Here is a 21,851-nt window from a genome sequence, read left to right on the forward strand (position 1 = left end):
TCCTAAAATATTGCATTTTCCACTAAGGATAAAAGAAATGGCACCCATTTTGTTCGTTTTCGCAGACAGAAACTTGACAGTCACGTGACGTGGACACGGGCCAACAGAAAAGAACAGGCAAAAAAAAAAAAAACGCAAGCATCTCACAATTTTGGAGCTGTTATTATAAAACTAATACATTTTGCACTGTGGACCAACATAGCTATTATACATTTTGAGGTGAGACTGGGTTGTTGATACTGTTGCTTTGCCACTCTCTCTCACTTTGGCAGAACACATACTGTATGCCGTTTACAATGATAATAGCGATGGATTTATCATCAAACATTGTGATAATTTTTGAAACAATGGGTCTCTGAATTCATACATAAGTAAACAGCTTCTCATTTCTAGGCAGTGACCTTTGTCAGCTGATATCATGGATGTATTATAAGATAGCTGCTCAGCCATGCAGCCAGTTTTTCCCAGTGGCCACTTGCGGTATTGCAGCAAAACATCCCCCTGCAGCCCAACAAGTATTTTCCCCATACACCACCATAGTAAAAGAGACGTTTGTAAAAGTGTTGACAGGACACCTCGAACTGCAAACAAGGTCAATTATGGCTCTTAGTTTTATGAATTTTTGATCCATGGAGGTTTTATATTTGTACAACTTTCCTTGAGCCGAAAAAGCAATTTTAAAATCCCTGACGTCACCACAATGTAAAGTCTATGGGCAGAGCAGGAACTCCCGGGCGGAGCCAGCAGGGGAAACACTACTGTGCATATTCAGTGGGCCGCACAACGCAGAAGTAAACCCAGAAGCTAGAAACTTTTTTGGTGTATGCACCAGCTGAGCAATTGTTATTGGACTGAATGGGCACCATTTTTGGTCCGGTATCCAGCTCTTATAAATACATCTATGGCTGAAATGACCAGGGTCAGCTAGCTCGTGTAAGCTAAAACCAATGCTAAAACTACTCTGTCTCCATGTTGTCTGTTTAATGTTTCTAGTTTGTTCTACCCTGTAGTATTATAGTACTGTATAGATAATGAATACAAATATAACCGAACTGTTATTTTAATTATAACTCTGTAATTAACTTTAATAATTATTAAACACTTTAATTGTAGCTAGGCTATAGTTAACTATAGGCTGCTATTATAATGGTTTGGATGCTTACTATAGAAAAACATAGGACTTAGACATAAGCAAATGTTTGGATTTATGCTTTTAGTTTATTTTTTCCAACACTGTGTTTTACTTTTACAAAAAGAAAAGGATATGAGGATGAGGAAGTTTGGCTGGAGTGTAAACTTCTCCAAATCAAATAAAAAGCAGAACAGAGAAACAACCCATCAATTTATTTACTTTATTGATAATTAATTAATTCATGTGGTATTTATTTTTTTTGTATTTATTAATAATTTCATATACTCCAGCTTTAAGAGTCATCCTGAGTTACAGCCATGACAGCAGAAACACACATGTGGAATCAGACCTGCTCCTCAGTGGAAACACACTGGCAGAGAGGCAGCAGCGGTGGGCGGGGCTAAACCACATCTGGATGAAAAACATCTGGAGTTCTCTCTCTCTGCATACATGAGTGTCTCTCCGCTGATCCCGGGGCCGAAGACCGACCGACAGACCGAGCGCCTGTGTGTTTCTCTGGCTGACTTTGCCCGTAGATGATGGCTCGGTGCTTGACGTTTTGGGCCGGGATCCTCGTCCTCCTGACAGTCTGTGAGTGCTGCCTGTTCTCCGGCTCTCTCTGAGCGTTTCTCTCTATTCCTCCGAGCTGTTTTCGATTTTTTGGAGGGCCGGACAGAGGGGATGGAGCGGGGGAAGACGTTTTGTTTTGGAGAAATCTGAGGGTGGAAATGTTGAAATAGTAGTTGAGCTTAAAGACTATCTGACGATCCAGATGCCAGTTCAGTCCTGCATCAATTTCTTTATGTTCTGTCTTTCCTTCTCTGGCTAATGTGCTACATTTAGTGTTTGATACTGGCAGGCCCTCAAGTTAAGTCATTTTTGGTTCTGAAGTTTGAATAACCAAACTTTTTACTTAAGGAGTCGATTCTGGACTATTTTACAGTGGTGAAAGAAGTTCAGATTGTTTACTTAAGTAAAAGTAACAATACTACTGTTTAAAAATACTCCATTACAAGTAAAAGTAATGCATTCAAAATGTTACTGAAGTAAACGTTTTCATATTAGCAACAAGATGTATTGTACTTTAAGTATCAAAAGTACTCAGTATGCAGAACGGCCCCTGCCAGTGTTATGATATTATGAGATTAATTAGATCATTATTATTGATGCATTAACATGTAAACAGTACTTTAATGTGGAGATAATATTAACTGCTTCTTAATATAGTTGGATAGTTTAATTATTAACAGTGCATCATATTTAATAAACTGATCACATGCTTTGTATGGAGTACAAAGTACAATACTTGCCTCTTGAAATGAAGTGAAGTATAAAGTTGCGTAAAATGGAGAAACTCCAGTGAAATTATCTCAAACTTGTAGTCAAGTACAGTACTTGATTACTTTCCACCACTGATTTTATAGCTTCATAGCTAAATTAGTCCTACACACTAGAAATCATTGGGTTAAAATCTATATAGCACCAACACAATCGTGGGTTTATGTTACCCAGAAAGCCAATCAAGACAAGAGGTTGTTTTGACCCAGTTTTAGTGTTAATTTTTATTTTACTGTTGGGATATTTACCCAAACTAAAGCTTGTTATAATCTAATGTACTCTTTTTAAACTTACATTTCACGGTTTGTTATTGATTGTTAATACCTTGTGTATATGTTGAATGTCATATGCACATCATTTTGTACAAGAAACAATGCATTTGTGACTGTTTTTAGCTAAAGCTTATTGTGTGTAACACTGGGTCAAAATATGAGTTGGTGCTATATTGACCTAAACTGGGTAAAATTTGGACCCAGTGATTTTTATTGTGTGCCGTTTCTACACAAACAGAAGTGTTGAAACCCATTATACCCAGTTTACAAATCTCCTAATCTCTGAATCCTCAGGCTTTATCATGATAAAAGTGTTCAGCAGTTTTAGCTTCAGATAAGTTGCTCACTGTCTGTCACTGTTTTAGTTTGATGACACACATCAGAGTGGTGATTTGTTGACACAAAGTTTTTTTTCCAAATCAGAGCTCTGTTTATGCCAAACTGTCTCCATTATTGTTTTTTGCAAATGATCTCTTTGGCAAGTTCATCCTACACTGAGTGAACATCCGTATCTTTAAACCTGGAACTGAGCTCTCTGTACAAACAATATATTGTACCTTTAGGGTGAGTCCACATTTGTGCTGCCAATGCCTTGAAAAACTAAATTAAGCTGCAAATATTTACCCAAAGAGCCTAATCTCACAGGAAATTCATACTTATCAGATGGTTTTGTGACAATTGTGTGGACTCAACTGTTATTTTTTTCTTCTGTGAACAAAGTCAGTCAGAAGAGCTGCATGTATGTATGAATGTGTGGTTTGTTTTAAAATATGTTTCCTGAGTTTGATTTCCTGACAAAATAGTATGTGAATGCAGAAATATCATGAATACAACTGCAGTAATTGTAGGTGAAAAGTATGAAAATTGTGTAGACATCTCTGAACCCCTGAAGTTACATCTGGTAAACTCAGTTTTTTGCCACAAGGTTTACATTTGGTAAACAACCAGTGAGAATCCATGCTCTGGTCAGATATGTACTGGACCAATCAGCAAACTAAATGACACATTTGACCATGACACACCAATAAACCCAGTGAGCAACTATTTGAAACAAAATTACAATGTTGTATGATCTGCATCTTATCTTTGAAGTTTTGGGCAGCTGTGGCTCAGAGGTAGAGCGGGTCGTCCACTAATCGGAAGATCAGCGGTTCGATCACAAGCTCCTCCAGGCCGCATGTTGAAGTGTCCTTGGGCAAGTTACTGCACCCCAAATTGCGAATGTGTGTGTGAATGATTAGATCATTGCAGTAGCAGTTTGGTATGTTGCATGGTAGCCCCCTGCCATCAATGTATGAATTTGTGTATGAATGAGTGAATGTTGACATGCAGTTTAAAGCACTTTGAGTGGTTGGAAGACTAGAAAGGCGCTGTATAAATGCAGTCCACTTACCATTCACCATTTTATCCTTCATTTCTATCAATTAAAATGTGGAGATGTGGTGAGATCTTTACAGAGCAACAGGGAGGAAACAGAGCAGTGAGATGATCATCACTCAGGTTTTAAACAAACCTCCAGTTTGAACTTTTTTGAAAAAGAAAACAAAGATAAACACTACAATTAATATTGATAAATTAATATTCAGTTAATTTATCATACATTTTACAGGCTCAGTTTCTGTACCATCTGTGACTTATTTACTTTACTTCACCATTTTTCTATACAAAAGGGAATTATAATCAACATTTTATGTGTTCTCACTTTCAGTTTCACCTCTGAAAAGGCACCATTACAGTAGTCTATCCTAAAGATAACAGTTTTTCTTTCACACTGACACATACATCTTTAATTATCACTATATTTTTAAGATACCAGTAGGTTAATTTGTGTAACTTTCTTAATGTGGATGTTAAAATTTAGGTCTGAGTCCATAACTTCACCAAGGTTTATGGCTTGGCTTGTGGTTTACATTAACAAGAATTATTACATTAAAAAGAATATTGACATACTACTATAATTCATCCTGAGGTGAACATGAACATCAATACCAAATTTCATGGCAATCAATCAGATAGTTATCAAGACATCTCAACCTAAACCACAAATGTCAATCTAATGGCAGCACTACAGGTTAAGTCTTAAGGATACATCATCTGGGAACTGTGAATGTCTACACGATTTAGTTCAATCTGTCCAATATATGTTGAGATATTTTAGTGGAGAAGTGTAAAATTTGACCTGTAGGTGGTGTTAGATATAATGTCATGTGATCCCCAAAGTCACTAGGAAATGATAATCTGGGTACCTTGGATATCTACTACCAAATTGTATGGCAATCAATGATGTTGAGATATTTCAATTTGGACCAAAGTGGTGGACTGACTGACCAACATTCCTAACAAATGCCAAGCCAAAGCCACAAAAACATATTTCTACCAATTAACAATAGTAAGTTCAAATAATTTAATCAAGTCCATGATAGAAATGACATACGAAAAACACATTAGGCTGTGTAATCAGATATGTTATCAACAACACAGTTTTAGCTAGCTGAGGAGATAATTAGCAAAGTAACAGGCTGGACATTGACTAATGGCTCATTTGAAATACACAAAACAGAAACAAATCACATCTCTTCAATTCTCCTGCAACAATTTGAAACACAATCAGATGTTCACCAATATGGCCACCAAATGTGGAAGAGTAGTAGAAATTTTCCAGTAAAATTTGTTAATGTAGCACAGGGGTCAGCAACCTTTTGGATGTCCTGTGCCACTTTACAATTGCCATGTTTCCATTAACCTATTTATGTGCATTTTGAAGTATTGCATTACTTACTTAAAGCTTAATGGACTTAATGGAAAATTTAAAAAAAACTTCCTCAATTTCACAAAACAGTTTTTATGCTTGCTTGAGGAGGATTTTGGAAATGTCGAAAAAAAAGTTTATGCGCAAAATGGGTAATGGGTTTAATTTGTTGAATAAATAATGATGTAGCGAACATTTATCTCACATGACCGATCAGCTGTTTGGACACATGCCTCTGAATGGTACATAACTTAGTCATTCAGCTGCACATGGTAAATGGTAAATGGACTGTACTTGTATAGCGCCTTTCTAGTCCTCTGACCACTCAAAGTGCTTTTACACTACGAATCACATTCGCCCATTCACACACATTCGTGTGCTGAGTGGGTACACATTTTCGCAGCAGAGAGTGCACACATCTCAGTAAGTCCTTTTGTGAAATAAATCTGAATTTGTTTGTCAAAGACGGCTGAAAGAGGCAAATATTGGACAACCTAATTTTTTTTTGCTTCTGCCATCGTCAGTTGTTCTTGAAATAAAGCAAAAAAGAAAGTTAGCTAGCTATCCTACATTTTTTCTTTGTAATGCTGCACTCGTTGGCAGATCAGAGGGAGGGGCAAAGAGGAGTATGACAGACCACATCAATTGTATGTGCTCTCTTGCTGTCAAAACCAATGGTGTATATAGGGCCATAGGCTAAAAATGTTTTCTTAATTAAAAAAAAGTATACTTAAAAAATATTTTTCATTGAATTGCTCTCCATGCCCATGTTAAGTGGCCTCGCGTGCCACTGTGGGTCCGCATGCCAGAGGTTGTTGACCCCTGATGTAGCATCTACTTGAACTGATCCTGGACAAACAAACAACATTCCAACCTACAAAATGCTTAACAGTTCTGATGCAGTTAATGTTTGTTGTACAAAATAATTGATCATATACTACACACACTACACACATGTACAGTGCATACACTACATACAAGAATGTGGACACTCGAACATCATACTTATGTGATAGTTGAACTCCAAACCAATGTTCATTAATCTGCTGCTATAACAGCCTCCACTCTTCTGGTTTCAGCCTCTCCACCAGATGTTGGAACCTGGCTGCAGGGATTTGCTACAAGAGCATTAGTGAGGTCCAACACAGATGTTGGCTGATAAGTTTTGGCTCCCTGTCAGTGTTCCAGTTCATCCTAAAGGTGTTGGATGGGTTGAGGTCAGGACTCTGTGCAGGCCAGTCAATCTCTTCCACAGCAAACTGGGGAAAGAATTTTCTTTATGGAGCTGACTTTGTGTACAGGGACTTTGACAGGAATGGCCTGCCCTAAAGCTGGAAGCCCACTATTGTGTAAAATTTCACTTCATGAAATATTTACACAGATATATGTGTTATATAGTATATAATAAACACAAACCATACAGAGAGTGAAATGACTCAACTTGAATCAGATTGTTATCTTTGCAAACAAGGGCTGTGTTCACACTGCAAACCCCTACACTCAGTTCCGAATATCTATTGATATCTGATGATTTCAACTATGCTACAGTAGCCACATGGCTCTGTTTTGTGAATAGGACCTTAAAATGGGGTCAATTGTGGGTGCAAATGCTGCGCAATTCATGGTGCTTTTAGCGGGCGCAATCCACTCTTTGTGGATCTAGCCCTTTGTGTGTTATCAAAGACAAAATGGGGGGAGAGTACGCACATACAAAAAACTTATCTATTGATCACTGAAAGAGAAATCATTGGCAGGAATGTTGGATGATTGCAGCTTTAAAGTGTGGTCAGATCAGCATTCAAAACTGCAAAACTGTGCTGTGAAATCAATTGATAACAATGGAATTTCTTCTGTCATCACAAACAAAACAAACAAGCAAAAATTATTGTGAAAATTTGCGCCACTGACCAATAGCAAGTAATCTTGACAGTGCTTTGAAGTAGCTTTAATATTGTAGCTTATTGTGTGTTACCATGTAGTTTTATTTAACATCCTCTATCAGAATATAAAATGCCCCACAAAATGAATGGTGTGCAGCCAGTTATGAGACAGGAGCTGGTGGTACAAACTCATGTTTTGATAAACTTTGTGAACTTATTGTCATATTAGCGATCAAGCTAAGAAGCTTGCTATTTTGGAGTTTTTATCCCTCTTTAATAAGTCTGGTTACACTTCCCATCACTTAACATGTAACTTCCTTGTATGAATCCATACATATAAAATACTTACCAGTTCTTACTCATACTTAAATGTAGGTACAGCAGAAGAAAACAAAACAATGAGAAACAAGGGAGTAACAATTGGGGATTTAGAGTGTAACTCCCCGACATTTACCATGCAACATCCTGGTGTATGGTGTAACCTCCTCGTATGAATCAGTACATTTGTATATTGATAAAATGCAATAAAATCAAATGTTTCTGCCCTTTGCTCATGGTAGTTAGGACAATCATTTGTTATGCATGTGTTTTTGGCAGGCAAGCTGCACCCACACTCCAGAGATTCATTATGCTTATGTCTTTTACCTCATTGTCTAAATTTGAATGAGTTGAGAAATGGATCTATACTTTTAAAAATTAGCTCCTAGCAACCATGTTGGTCCAGCACTGCAGCAGCTCATGACAGGCAGACTTACCTCTCTGAAGTGCACAGCCATGGAAGGCTTGTACTGTCATCTGAGGATGAAAAAATAACAATACAGTAATGTAATAATATACATAGTATATCTTTAATTACACAATAATAAGGTACACAGGTAGTTATGAAAAATGATTTTATTCTTTAATTTCACAGAAACCACAAGGTATGTGCTGTTCTCCCAGTCTTTGTAAATACAGACTACTTACTCTATAAGTACATGGTTACAACAGGGAGTGGGCTGGATTATTAAATTCACACTGTTCCCCAGTCCTTACTCTATAAGTACAGAACACATACTCTGTAAATACATGGTAACAACAGGGAGCAGGCAGGATTATTAAGTTCACACTGTTCCCCAGTCCTTACTCTGTAAATACAGACTACTTACTCTGTAACTACATGGTAACAACAGAGAGCGGGCTGGATTATGCAGTTCACAATGTTCGCCTGGTCTTACTCTGTAAGTACATGGTAACAACAGGGTGCTGGCTGGATTATGTTCTCTCTTCCTTATTTAGCTGTTTGGTTCTGTTACCTTTCATGTCACAAACTTACAACATGCAACATGTCATTAACAACACACCAGACCAACATTTTGAACAGACGGTGAGAAAATAACTTCTTAACTATATAAACTATTATTATACAATATAAACATTCTATATAAATTGTACTATATACAACTTAAACAACAAAAACTATATAAACTTAGCACAAAAAGTAAGGAAATTTGTGTTTGGTAGATTATTTATTTGTTGTAACAATGCTTCTTGGCAATAAATCTTTTACCACTGGAAAGCCTGTTTATTTCCCTTTAAAATGGTGCCACATTTGTAAGGAACATGCATTTGTGGGATGAGCAGCAGAGCTGAGTATGTGGGTTGCGCCCATGAAACATTTGCCAAATCTTCTCTGCCAATGTCAAACAGCTTATTTTGCTGTTGCTATTGACTCTTGTTTTGAGCTTCTGGTACCCCCAGGTGCTGCCACTCAGGTGCCTGATTGGCACCTGATTGGCAGTGGTCAGTAATTGTCTTTTCCAAGAATCGGCATGCCACGTTTGACTGATTTGGATAGGGCCTGTGCGATAGGGCAACTTCAAGCTGGTGTTCCGCAAAACCAAGTTGTGGCATCATTTGGAGTGAGCCCTAGTACCATCTCCAAAGTAAAGGCCAAGTTCCATATAACGGGGGCATTGGCAGAGAAGATTTGGCAAATTTTTCATGGGCGCAACCCACATACTCAGCTCTGCTGCTCATCCCACAAATGCATGTTCCTTACAAATGTGGCACCATTTAAGGGGGAAATAAACAGACTTTCCAACGGTATAAGATTTATTGCCAAGAAGCATTGTTACAACTTAGAAATAATCTACCAAACACAAAGTTCCTTACTTTTTGTGCTAAGTTTATAAAACTATAAATAGAACTTAAACAAGAAAATAACTTTTAACAAATCTATCTAGCTATCTAACATATCTATCAAAATGTAGTTATAAAATCATTAAGTTTAGTAAAAACACAACAAGAACAAAACAGGAAACTATGTTTAAATTGTAAATGTAACAAACCAACAGTGACGACAGAAACAGGTACTTTGTTCTTATGTTCTACATCGCCACTTCAGTTGGAGGAGTTCATCACTTCTTTGCAGTCTTTTTTATTTTGTTCCTCATCTCAGGGCAAGGGTCCACAAATCCTTTAAACTGCAATGCAAAATCTTTTAGGGTTGTCCCTTCAGTGTAAGTGGGGACACCAAAGTTTTCCCCTCCTGAGCTATATCCACCTGTAATCACAATTTTTGAAGTGTATTACAGTATAGTGAAGTCTAAAACACACATGCACACAATTGTTACATAACAGCATTTATTACATTACCCCCTACCACACTATTAAAAATGGTAGTTACAAGTTATTCTGATATTACGTAATTTGTAGTAGTGACCAACAGTTTAAAAAACAAGCATGATGGCACCACAAATACAGGCATAACATTTTCACATGCAGTGCACATACTGTACTTCGGCAATGATGCTTGTCAGAGCCATCGCTGTTTTGTCCACATGGTCCATGGGTACAAACTGTAATGTAGGGGAAAACTTTGGTATCCCACCTACACTGAAGGGACAACCCAAAAAGATTTCACATTCCAATTTAAATGATTTGTTGACTCCTGCCCTTAGCTGAAGAGCAAAATAAAAAAAAGACTGCAAAGAAGTGATGAACTCCTCCCACTAAAGTGGCGATGTAGACCATAAGAACAAAGTACCTTTTTTGTTTTTTGTTATTGTTGTTGGTTTGTTACATTTACAATTAAAACATATTTTCCTGTTTTGTTCTTGTTGGGTTTTTTTTACTAAACATTATCATTTTATAACTACATTTTGATAGATTAGTCAAGATAGATAGATAGATAGATAGATTAGTTAAGAGTTATTTTGTTGTTTAAGTTTCATATATTGTTTTATATGTAGTTTTTGTCGTTTAAGTTGTATATAGTACAATTTATATAGAATATATTGTATAATAGTAGTTTATATAGTTAAGAAGTTATACATGAAACATATTCTATTTAATCACGTTCAATGATGTTTTCTCATTGTCTGTTCAAAATGTCTGGTGTGTTGTTAATACTGCATAACATTTTGCATGTTGTTAGTTTGTGACATGAAAGGTAACAGAACCAAGCAGCTAAGTAAGGAAGGGAGAACAAAACCCAGCTGGCACCCTGTTGTTATCATGTACTTACAGAGTAAGACCAGGAGAACATTGTGAACTACATAATCCAGCCCACTCCCTGTTGTTACTATATAGTTACAGAGTAAGTAGTCTGTATTTACAGAGTAAGGACTGGGGAACAGTGTGAATTTAATAATCCAGCCTACTCCCTGTTACCATATACTTATAGAGTAAGTAGTCTGTATTTACAGAGTAAGACTGGGAGAACAGCACATACCTTGTGGTTTCTGTTTAATTAAAGAATAAAATCATTTTTCATAACTACCTGTCTACCTTATTATTGTGTAATTAAAGATATACTATGTATATTATTACATTACTGTATTGTTATTTTTTCATCCTCGGTTGACAATACAAGCCTTCCTTGACTGTACACTTCAGAGAGGTAAGTCTGCCTGTTATGAGCTGCTGCAGTGCTGGACCAACATGGTTGCTAGGAGCTAATTTTTAAAAGTATAGACCCATTTCTTGACTTATTCAAATTTAGACAATGAGGTAGAAGACATAACCATAATGAATCTCTGGAGTGTGGGCGAAGCTTGCCTGCCAAAAACACATGCATAAAAAATGATTGTCCTAACTACCATGAGCAAAGGGCAGAAACATTTGATTTTATTGCACTTTATCCATATACATATGTACTGATTCATACGAGGAGGTTACACCATAAGTTCTGGGAAATTACATGTTAAGTGATCAGAAGTTACACTGTAAAACACGGGCTGTGTTACCATAAGTCTTGAATGAAATTATGTGCAATCCTGAGAACAAAGTGTCAGGGGGGAGTAAACGGCTCAATACAGAGAAAATAGAAAGAAGTTCAGAGTTATTGTGACGGACTAGTGCTAGCACGTGAGTGTGTTAGCGGTTAGCTCACCAGCTACAGTAGATCATCAACTAGCCCATGAAGTACTGCGTCACCAAGACTCTTGAACCACATATTTTGTGAAGACATGCAGATGAATTTTGCTGTGCCTTTCTGATGTGACCGGGCCTTTACAGCAGACAGACATTGGAATTAAATGAAAATAATTCCATTACATCCTCTGTCAGCTATGTGCTGCATAATATTGTCTTGCATCTCTTGTAAGTTGCATTGGATAAAAGTGTTTGATAGGTGACAAAATGTAAATGTAAAATGCTGCATAATATATATTTTTGTGTATGTGTGTGTGTGTGTGTGTGTGTGTGTCAATACTCATCAGGCCATCACCATGTCACCTCACTGTCCTCATGAGCAGAAATAAAATGCTCTCTCTCTCTCTCTCTCACACACACACACACACACACACACATACACACACACACACACACAAACCCACTCATGAACACAAACTTTCTTTCAGTGCCAGTCTCTCTTTTCTCCAGTGTCTTAAGGCTGCGCCAATAAGTCACTGTGTGTGTGCATGTGTGTGTGCAGCTATTCATAAGACATTTCAGATACACTCATTCTTTGTTAGATCTGAGATAATAGGCTGCTTTTTAATCACACACTCTGTTCCTCTCTGTCAATTCATTCTACTTCAGTTTACTGTTACACTTCACAAAGTCTAGATAACTGATAGACATTTGAATAAGCTATCAGCCATAAAATAAAGAAAAGTTGAGCAACATTCATTTTTAAAAAAAGATTATTTTGCTGCCATGCAAAATAATCATTTGCCTTTGCTAAAATGACAAAATGTTCAAACATTACTGTCCAGTACAGTTGTAGATGGTGATGTAGCTTAGATTTTAGACAGATACTGGCCTTATCATGTTTCTGTACTTCAGAAAGAATGATAAAAGAAACCTTCTTTGAGAAGATACAGTAACACTTGCTTTTATGGGTTTGTAATAAAATGTAATGTTATTTGGTACTGATGTCTGGTATATTTCAAAGATGACACTGAATCAGCTAAAGTACTCACCACCAACACTAATCACTGTTTCTTAAGTATAAACATTCCTTGCCTTCGACCTCAGTCATCTTGGTTACAATAATAACCTTTAATAACTTTAAATCCACCCTAAATCCACATTTTTGAGTTAATAAATTACTTTATTACACAATCTTTTGATCCCGGTCCCATTTTATAGTGTTCATTGCATTAGAAATTATTTTCCTTTTTCCAGAGAAACTAGTGATACTGTCCACTTAATCCCAGGACATGGAAACTAGGGATGCCACGGTGAGAAAATTTTCCCAGCGATGACAACACCGGTGTTACCGGTTACACTGGACATTTTACAAAATGAGATATTTGTCGATGTCATCGCTCAATATCTGTAGAGTGCTTACTTTGATCTTTAACATTAGATTTTTAGTTCAGATCTTCCCCTTACTTAACAGTTAGAGATGGCGAACTTCAGAATGCTGCCAGTGTCCTCCATATACAGCAGGTCTAAACAGACGCTTTCAGTATATAATTGTAGCATTCGTCAACTAAGTATCGATAACCTGCTTAGTGTTTTACAATTTAGAGTTTTTTTTATTTGATGAACGTGGATACTGATATGCGAAAATTCATTAAACAGGTTTTATTTCTGGGTGGTGGGCAAGTAATGTAATCAGTGTATGCCCCAACACCATGTACCACGGCAAGCCGAGTGGAAACATCTGGTAACAGCTGAAAATAGCTGATAATTGAGAAACAATCCTCTGACAGAGCTTTGAGGGGGGTTGGAGTGCCAGTGGTTGTGGGGTGTGTGTCAGGGTATAGAAGTGCACAAGCTAAATCAGGGTATGTTGCTTTTTAAAGTTAGGGAATGACTGTGGTCACGGTTAAACAAAACCAATGTGATTCTCGGAAGTATACGAGATATAAATAGAGGTTTGCAATGTTTTGTTGTCCCATCCACTTTCCCTGACCTCCTCCCTCTGTGGACGTCACAGACGCTACTTCCTCCTTCACTCCTGATCATAGTCTGTATATAAAGATGGACGTAGCGAGGTGTGACGTCACCCATTGGTTTCACTGGAGCCGGTTTGAAGCCCAGAATTGCAGCTTCTGGTTGTCTCCATCTTTTTGTATTTGCAGCCAAATAATAAGGAGTGCGGGGTGTTGCCCTCCCCAGACTATCATAAGCTACTTTAGCTAAACCAGGGAGAGCAGCAGATGAGCAAACTGTCAATGACAGCTGTCAATTTAACGCCCACGCAGCAGACATCAAAGTTGTTGTATTGTATTTATTTGGGCCATGTACAGTGTTAAACATAATTGTTAACATTTGATGTACTGCACCAGAATTAGTTTAAAGCTAATTTTCATCTGCAGTTCCTTACAATTAAAACACACACAATAACAAACAGTACGAAGCCAAAAACACACAGGACACATTATACAAAATACAAAGCTACACACAATAGCACATAACATACACCCACAATGTCAACTAGAAATTAATAATGTAAGCTTGTCAAATTAAAAGCAAGATTATTTGTGTTCATGAGAAGACAATGAGATGAAATTTAGATTCAGTGGTTACAGAGCTGAGTAGTTTTTAGCAGATTTTTAAATTTTGTTTTGATGATGGAACTGCAGCTCTTCATATCATCAGGTAGGACATTCCACTGAGTTGTGGCTTTCACAGTCTTCAAATCTCATTAAAGAAGCAATAATTTCCAAAATGACCACCAGCACACTTATTAGAAGGCCTGAATTTAGATTCCAGATTTAGATTGAAACCCTAATGACTTGTTCAAAACAATGATTGACTTAGTATTTCTAAGAAGTTGAGGCTTTTTGAATGGGAGTCAGTTGGAGCATCTAGCAGCTGTCGGTGGTACTTTAAGGTACTTCTGCATTGGAGCCTGTCCTCCCAAGAAGAATGACACAATAGGTCATAATGTCAGTTGCCAAAACGACCTATAGTTACATTTGAGTGACAGACGCCATCTAGTGTCTGTAGTAATTATGACATGGAGAAGTGGCGCAGTTCAGATGACGTCTATATAAGGTGACAAATTTCCTTATTCATAGGTGGCAGGTTGGGTGGATGGCTTAACCCTAGCTTGCAAAAATGGACTTAGTGAACTTTGCCGCAGGAAACTGCTGTTTGTTTCCCGTTTCCAACTGCGAGTGTCACATTTCGAACCATGAGCCATGTTTTTTGAAAACCGTAACTACAATTGTCATGGTGTTTACTGTTGCCATGATAACGTAGTAACTTTAACCCATACGACATTTCAAGTGATCATTTTAACGCAAACCATGATCTTTCCGTAAAGCTAACCAGGTGGGTTTTGTGCCTAAACCAAACCTTAAACCAGACATTAACCACAGCTTTGTCACATAATAAAACATCATTATTTTTTAAGCGATGTGTAACGGTTTGGGAAAATTTCCTTGTTTGTCCTGCAGATTACTGTCGATAGAAACGCAAGATTAGAAAACGCTTGTATGGGCTGTTCTGGACTGCGTGGTCAAACGACCTATTTGGTCATTTAATTTTGACTTGTTGCATTGGCGTCAGCCTGAAGTCATGGTCGTTGCTGTTCATAAGACTCATAATTCCTACAGCCACTAGAGGGCACTTGAACATAAACTGCAGAAAAGACTGATGCTGTCGTTTTTCTTGAGGGGAGAGTCTTTAACACTGATACCACATGAGAGTGATATCGATCTCCTGATGTAACTCTGGGCGAAAAAAGAGTATAAGCGTATTTCCCAAAATGTCAAACTATTCCTTTAAACTGAGTGAAAGCTAAGCATGATGGATGTGCAGTATGAAGCTCCTGCAGCACCAGCTGAGGAAATAAAATGAGAGTAAATATAAAAAAAATTAATAGTAAATGTTTGTTGTGTGTACTGTGTGTGTGTGTGTTGATCTTAAATCTTGTAGTGTGTGTCTTTAACAGGTCTAAAATGGAAAGGAATATTGTGTATGTGTGTATGAAAGAAAGAGAGGTGTTTGTGTGTGTTAAATAAACTGGCAGTACTGATAGGGAGGGCCCTCTCAAGGCAGCGCGCAGTGCTTAGATTTCCCATGAGCCTTTGAGGGCGGAGCATTGGAAGCTAACTTGGCTCTGAACACAGTTCACTTCTGGCTTCAATTTATTCCTGGAGGAAATAAAATCTCTCTCTCTCTCTCTCTCTCTCACACACACACACACACACACACACACACAAACACACACACTGTGTTACACACATCTTAACACAAACTCGTTGTCAGTCTCACACAAAAACATACACAACATATGCAGCGACTCTTTTGTCTTACTCTCTCTCTCTCTCTCTCTCTCTCTCTCTCTCTCACACACACACACACACAAAGCCTGTGCTGATTCTAATTACAGTGAGCTTTTTGCTTCTCCAGCTCTTTTGGTTCTCTTCTTCCTTTGTCTTCAACTCTGGAAGAAACATCTGGAACAACTTCTGCTGAGTGTGTGTGTGTGTGTGACAGAGTTAATGATGTGTTGTGTGTTTATGTGTACAATCCTGTATGTGTGTATAAAGTATATATAATTATAATGCAATGTGGTCAAGTTTGTGTGTGTAATTGAATGTATGTTTATGCAGATATCCATGCAACACCAGGATTACTGCGTGTGTGTGTTTGTGAGTTTGTGTGTGTGTGTGTGTGTGTGTGTGTGTGTGTGTGTGTGCGAGCGCGCATGTGTATCTGTGCATTGTTTTGTCATTTCTGTGTCATCTGGGTCTGATCATTTGTGTTGTTATGATGTGGCAGAGCATCACACACACACACATGCACATATATATAGCCAAATACTCTACAGACAAATACACACAACTATGCACACACAGTACACACAAATACTAAAGTATACAACCACAAACACGCACAATGAAGAAAATATTTATTTGTTTACAGACATGAAAGTTTTGAGCTTTCACAGTAAAATGTGCTCTCACTGTTTGCTCCAGCTAGTTTGGCAGTTTCTTGTTACTGGAGAGGACACATGCTAACAGTTTAACAAGTTGAACAAGCTTCAAAGGGACACACCCTTATTCTGCTTGAACGTCACATCTATTTCATGAGATCCTATATGTGGTAGTGTGGATGCAGTAAGATATGTTGCCCTTTACTTTGAGAGTACGTTTACACTAAGCCAGCCAGCTAAGAAGGTTTCCTCCGTTTTAGTGTTCCCTCTACACCAAGCCAGCATTTTTCTCACCAGAAAACTGAGCCTTCTGAAAATGATGACGTATGCCTGGTCTAACTCTGAGCAAAAAAGTGAATTCACAAAATGTTGAACTACTTTAAGATGCTTTCAGAAAGCAAGGGGTGGCAATCGCCACCAACTTTGTGCTAACATTGAAAACAATGGAGGCTGCAGGGAGAGAGAGGCTGGCTGCTACTCAACATGCATGGTTATTTGCCATCGCCATTTGTGTTAAAGATGATTAAACTTTTTTTCAACTTTCCACCGTGGTTTGCTGTGTGACCATGGCAACCACACAAAGGAAAATGATGAAATGATGTGTGTGTAACCCTTATCAGTTCAATTTTCAATAGAAAAAATAAATCAATAGAAAATTGTAAATTTTTTAATTCAGTTTTCTAAAATTGTATTTTAGTTTGTCATGAATGCATGATTAAGATTTTGGAATTGCTTTTTGCCAGCGCCAGTATACAAGCGGCAGATGGACCAATATCCTACATGACTGTCTCCTTTCTCCTCACCTTTCAACTTAACAATTTAACAAGCAAATTAACTCCACAGTAAAGATAAATTAAAATTAATTGGCTCAATTTTTGAGACCTCTCAGAATTTTTGAGGACCTTGGCAGGTCCAATGTGTTAATCAATTTCATGCACTGTATGGTAAGCTCTTTTTAGTTGGATTTTATGGGCAAAGTGACATTATTGCCACTGTAACTGAAAGAGAGAATAAAACATAAATACCAGCTGTGAGGCTGCTGAGGAGCTTAAACTCTGCAGTTGCTGCACCTCGGAATCCAAATAATAAAGATATGCATAAGATCACATGGTCCTCATTCTTAATCAGATGTCTGACCAACAGTCATAATGGCCACCAAATACACAACACAGTTTAGGACAGCTGTGTGCACTCTCATGGTAAGCTCTGCTTTTGCAGCAGGCCATTGGGTTTTAGCACAAAGCTGGGGTGTTAAATTCCAAATAAAATGATTGATAAGGGTTACATACAACAATGCAGGAGCAAAATTTACTAGTCCCTGAGGTTCCTACATTACTCACCTCTTCATAAGCAGTTAACAAACATGCTAATTTAAAAAACAGTCTTTGTGCAGCATCAGCTTTGAAGTTTGATTATCAGGTTTGGGCCACTAAGCAATGTGTATGATATTAGTTAACTAAACTTGCTAATCATGTCCTCTATTTTAAGGAGATGAAAGTAGGTGGATTGCAGCAGCCTGTAGTGTGTGTTATAGGCTGGGTCACACCAGAAAATGTCACAGCTAAATCAATCTGCGTGGCTTTATTAAATATGTGGTTCTACAAGTGTGATGAAGTAGTGACTTTACTCACAGGGCTAGTTGGTAAACTACTGGCAAGCTAACATAACACACAGCCAACAGGGAACATGCTAGAGCTAAGCACAATTGCTTTTCAAGCATCATTCTGTTTTCTCTGTTCTGGGCTGTAATTATTCCCTCCTGGTATTTTATTATCAGGATTGTACATAATTTCATTCAATAAAGAGTTATTTGGGAGGTGGGAAAGCAAGCTTGCTAACTGTCAGCTAGTTTGCTTGATTGCTAATGGGATAATAAGTTCACACAGTTTATTCAAGAGATGTATCTGTACCATTTATGCCTGTCTCATTTGTGTGTAAACCATTCCTCTTTTGTTGAGCAGTTACTACCACAGACGAGGTGAAATAAATTTGGATACTACAACTCAAACTACGATAGCTTACTCCGTGTCAGGCTCTCAGGCTCTGTTTCTTCAAAGGTCAACACTGTCAAGATGGCTTGCTATTGTGAAAAATGTGAGTGGATTAACTTCACCCTCGTGAGAGAACCCACTGATTGCAGCAATTGCACTGAATTTATTTGATTTTGCTGATATATTTTTTAAAATGGTTTTAAATGCTGGTGTGAATGGGCCTTTGGACCATATCAGTCAGTTTACTGGCAGATGTTCACAGTGCTATATATTCAGCTTGAGAGCCTTGTACTGACTGTACAGATGTTGCTGTAGCAGTTATGCCTAGTTAGCAATGTAGCACCGATCTTGTGTGTGTGACAGCCCAGACTTGGATCAATCTCTAAACTTACCAGAAACTCCAGTTTCTTACCCTTTCCCTCTTGTCTCAATATGTTCATGAAGTGGAATCTACACCTTTGGGATAAGTGCAAATTTTGGGGGGGAAACTGAAATAGTTTCAACTCACACAGACACGTCTATGCCTTAGTTAATGCCAGCTAGAACTGTTCATGTCCAACCACATATTTCTATTGATTTTGGTCATTTCCCTTACAAAAATTTCCTACACTGGAAAGTGTTGCTGTGGTATTCCTATGGTACAGTGTGTCAGTAACACATAAAAAGTGAATGCTGTGGTAATGTATCACAGGCCCTATGATAATGTACCAAAGATACCACAGACTGCATGCTCTGAGGTAATGACATCAGTATTTCTAATGCTGCAATGAATGATGTTAGAAATACATTAAATCTAATTAAAATTATTTACCCCTGTTGACTTTCATCTAATATGGACAAACTAAACCTCTTTCTCTTTGACCCTGCAGGGCTTCCAGTTGCTGTCGAGTCATTCAGCCATCTGAGCTTCAACCTGTGTAAGTGGTGTGAGGTGTCCAGTCCGGTGTGTAAGGACAGCGTCTGCTTTAGTAACTGCACCCTGTCCTCTTTCTGCAACGTCATTGAAGAGATCTGCATCACCAAATGGTGAGTGGCTTCCCTCTGTTCATTTTATGGAATTGCCAAACCACAGTTGGCATGTCACCCCCAGCCATCCAAGGAAGGCAGATCTCTTATTGAACTTCATCTAGTGCGTTTTCCTGTTTACTTTGTTTTTTTGAGCTGGTGTGAAAGCTGTCAATCAAAGCATTGACAGATGTTAATCTGGTATAGACTGGTATTGACTCAAGAACTAGACCGAGTCTGTCCGGTTCCAAGCAGACTCTTGTGTGGTTTGTTAGTGGTGATATAGCTAAACAGACCAACCACAGGACTGTGTGAGAATAGATATGGTAAATCGAAATGGACTGTACTTGTATAGCGCCTTTCTAGTCTTCTGACCACTCAAAGTGCTTTTACACTATGAATCACATTCGCCCATTCACACACATTCATACGCTGAATGGGTACAGGGGCTACCATGCAAGGTCCCAACCTGCCCATCAGAGGAAATCTAATCATTTACACACTCACAGCCATCAGGAGCAATTTGGGGTTAAGTATCTTGCCCAAGGACACATCAACATGCGGACTGGAGGAGCCAGGAGTCGAACTGCCGATCTTCCAATTAGTGGACGACTGCTCTACCTCCTGAGCCACAGCCACCCCAAGATATGCATTTTTTTTAAAATCAGAAATTAAATAGCTAATCTACTGTTCGATCTATCTGGATTTATAGAAGATCAATTTGAAACCACTGTAACATGTATGCACATCAGCATGTGAGTGCAGGTATGTTCCCTGACACGTTAGGAAGCGAAAAGAAGTTAAACCAGAGGTGTGTTGAGCCTACTCTGTGTATTTAGCAGTTCCATAATAAAAAATGAGAAAAACAACTGAATGTAGCAGTAAATATCCTCCTGTAATATTATGGAAAAGAATGTATCTTTGTGTTCCCTTTCTGCCTATTTGTCACTATTTATGATATGCAGGGTACAGCTGCAGTTTCAGCTAATAATGTTCATAATCAGTCATTTTTGAGTGAGCTCTTTGTAGACACCAGAGAAGATACATATATTTGTAAGATGTAGTATTGTGCTGCATGACCTGCTGCCAGTAACTAGAATTTGCTTTCCCCATGTAGGTATGATACATTGTTACCTTTTGGTCCAGTTCACATTCACACCATGGATGTATTAAGAAGAACTGGATACTGGACTCAGTGATGGCACCCCGTTCATTCCTATGAAAGTTGCTCAGTGGTGCATGAAGCCAAAAAATCAGCTTCCTGCTGTAAAGAAATTACCCGGATGTTGCTCACACTTCCTGCTTGTTGGACCCATAGAGGATGTGCATTAGAGACTTCCACTGGCCAAGCCGGCTGACCTCCAGTTGGCTCTCCGCTCACCTTAGAGGTTCTAAAATAATTCAACAGCTTGGTTCTTCTAGACTTTCCAAATGTTATTGGACAAAATGGACCAAATTCTGATAATAAAACGAGTCATTTCAATGGGGGTTATGAAGCACAAAAACATTTATTTACCTTTTTACAGATGCTCCTTTTCCAATGATTGTGTGTGGGAAAATTTCTTTTTGGGCCAGTGTGCATCACGTGACAGACCTGAAAGTTCTAATTACACTGTTTGGCCACTGTCAAATTGGCTTCACAGCTTAGCACCCTTCCTGGGGACTTTGTTCTCACTGGCTTTTTACAAACAAACTAAGAGCTGGAAACAGGAATTTATACAGACTGACAGGAAACTCACTGATTGGACAGTTTTGGTAATGACATCCAGCATCATCACAGCTACATGGGGAAATCAAATTCTGGTGACTGACAGGGGATCTTTAATGTTTCATATCAGGATTTTAATGTTCTCTGGTGTTACAAAGACCTCAGAAAGAAATAACTGATTATGAATATTATTATAATTATTTGAATGCAAATCACCAGCATGGCATGAATAATGCAAAACAGGTTCAGACAACACGAATAAAGGCATTTTGTACAGGGTTAGGGTTAGACCCAACATTCCCCCATGAGCAAGCACTTGGCGACAGTGGTAAGGAAAAATTCCCCTTTAACGGGAAGAAACCTCAAGCAGAACCCGGCTCTTGGTGGGCGCCATCTGCCTTGACCGGTTGGGTTGAGAGAGAAAGAAAGAGGGAGGAAGGAGGAGGGGTAT

At 38.2% G+C, this 21,851-nt stretch overlaps 1 protein-coding gene across 3 annotated transcripts in view; it reads left to right on the forward strand.

The window, feature by feature from the left end:
* The first annotated feature begins 750 nt into the window (after nt 1–750).
* The window catches only part of tgfbr2l (transforming growth factor beta receptor-like), a 42,032-nt gene continuing 20,931 nt past the window's right edge, over nt 751–21,851 (forward strand). For all 3 annotated transcript variants that reach the window (XM_042427111.1, XM_042427112.1, XM_042427113.1), the window contains exons 1-3: nt 751–933; nt 1,423–1,723; nt 19,557–19,713. In XM_042427111.1, the coding sequence (XP_042283045.1) occupies nt 1,669–1,723; nt 19,557–19,713 (212 nt within the window). In that variant the 5' untranslated portion in view covers nt 751–933; nt 1,423–1,668. The remainder of the gene's footprint in view (nt 934–1,422; nt 1,724–19,556; nt 19,714–21,851) is intronic.

The sequence above is a fragment of the Thunnus maccoyii genome, chromosome 11 (genome assembly GCF_910596095.1).
Source record: "Thunnus maccoyii chromosome 11, fThuMac1.1, whole genome shotgun sequence".
Taxonomy (NCBI): Eukaryota; Metazoa; Chordata; class Actinopteri; order Scombriformes; family Scombridae; genus Thunnus; species Thunnus maccoyii.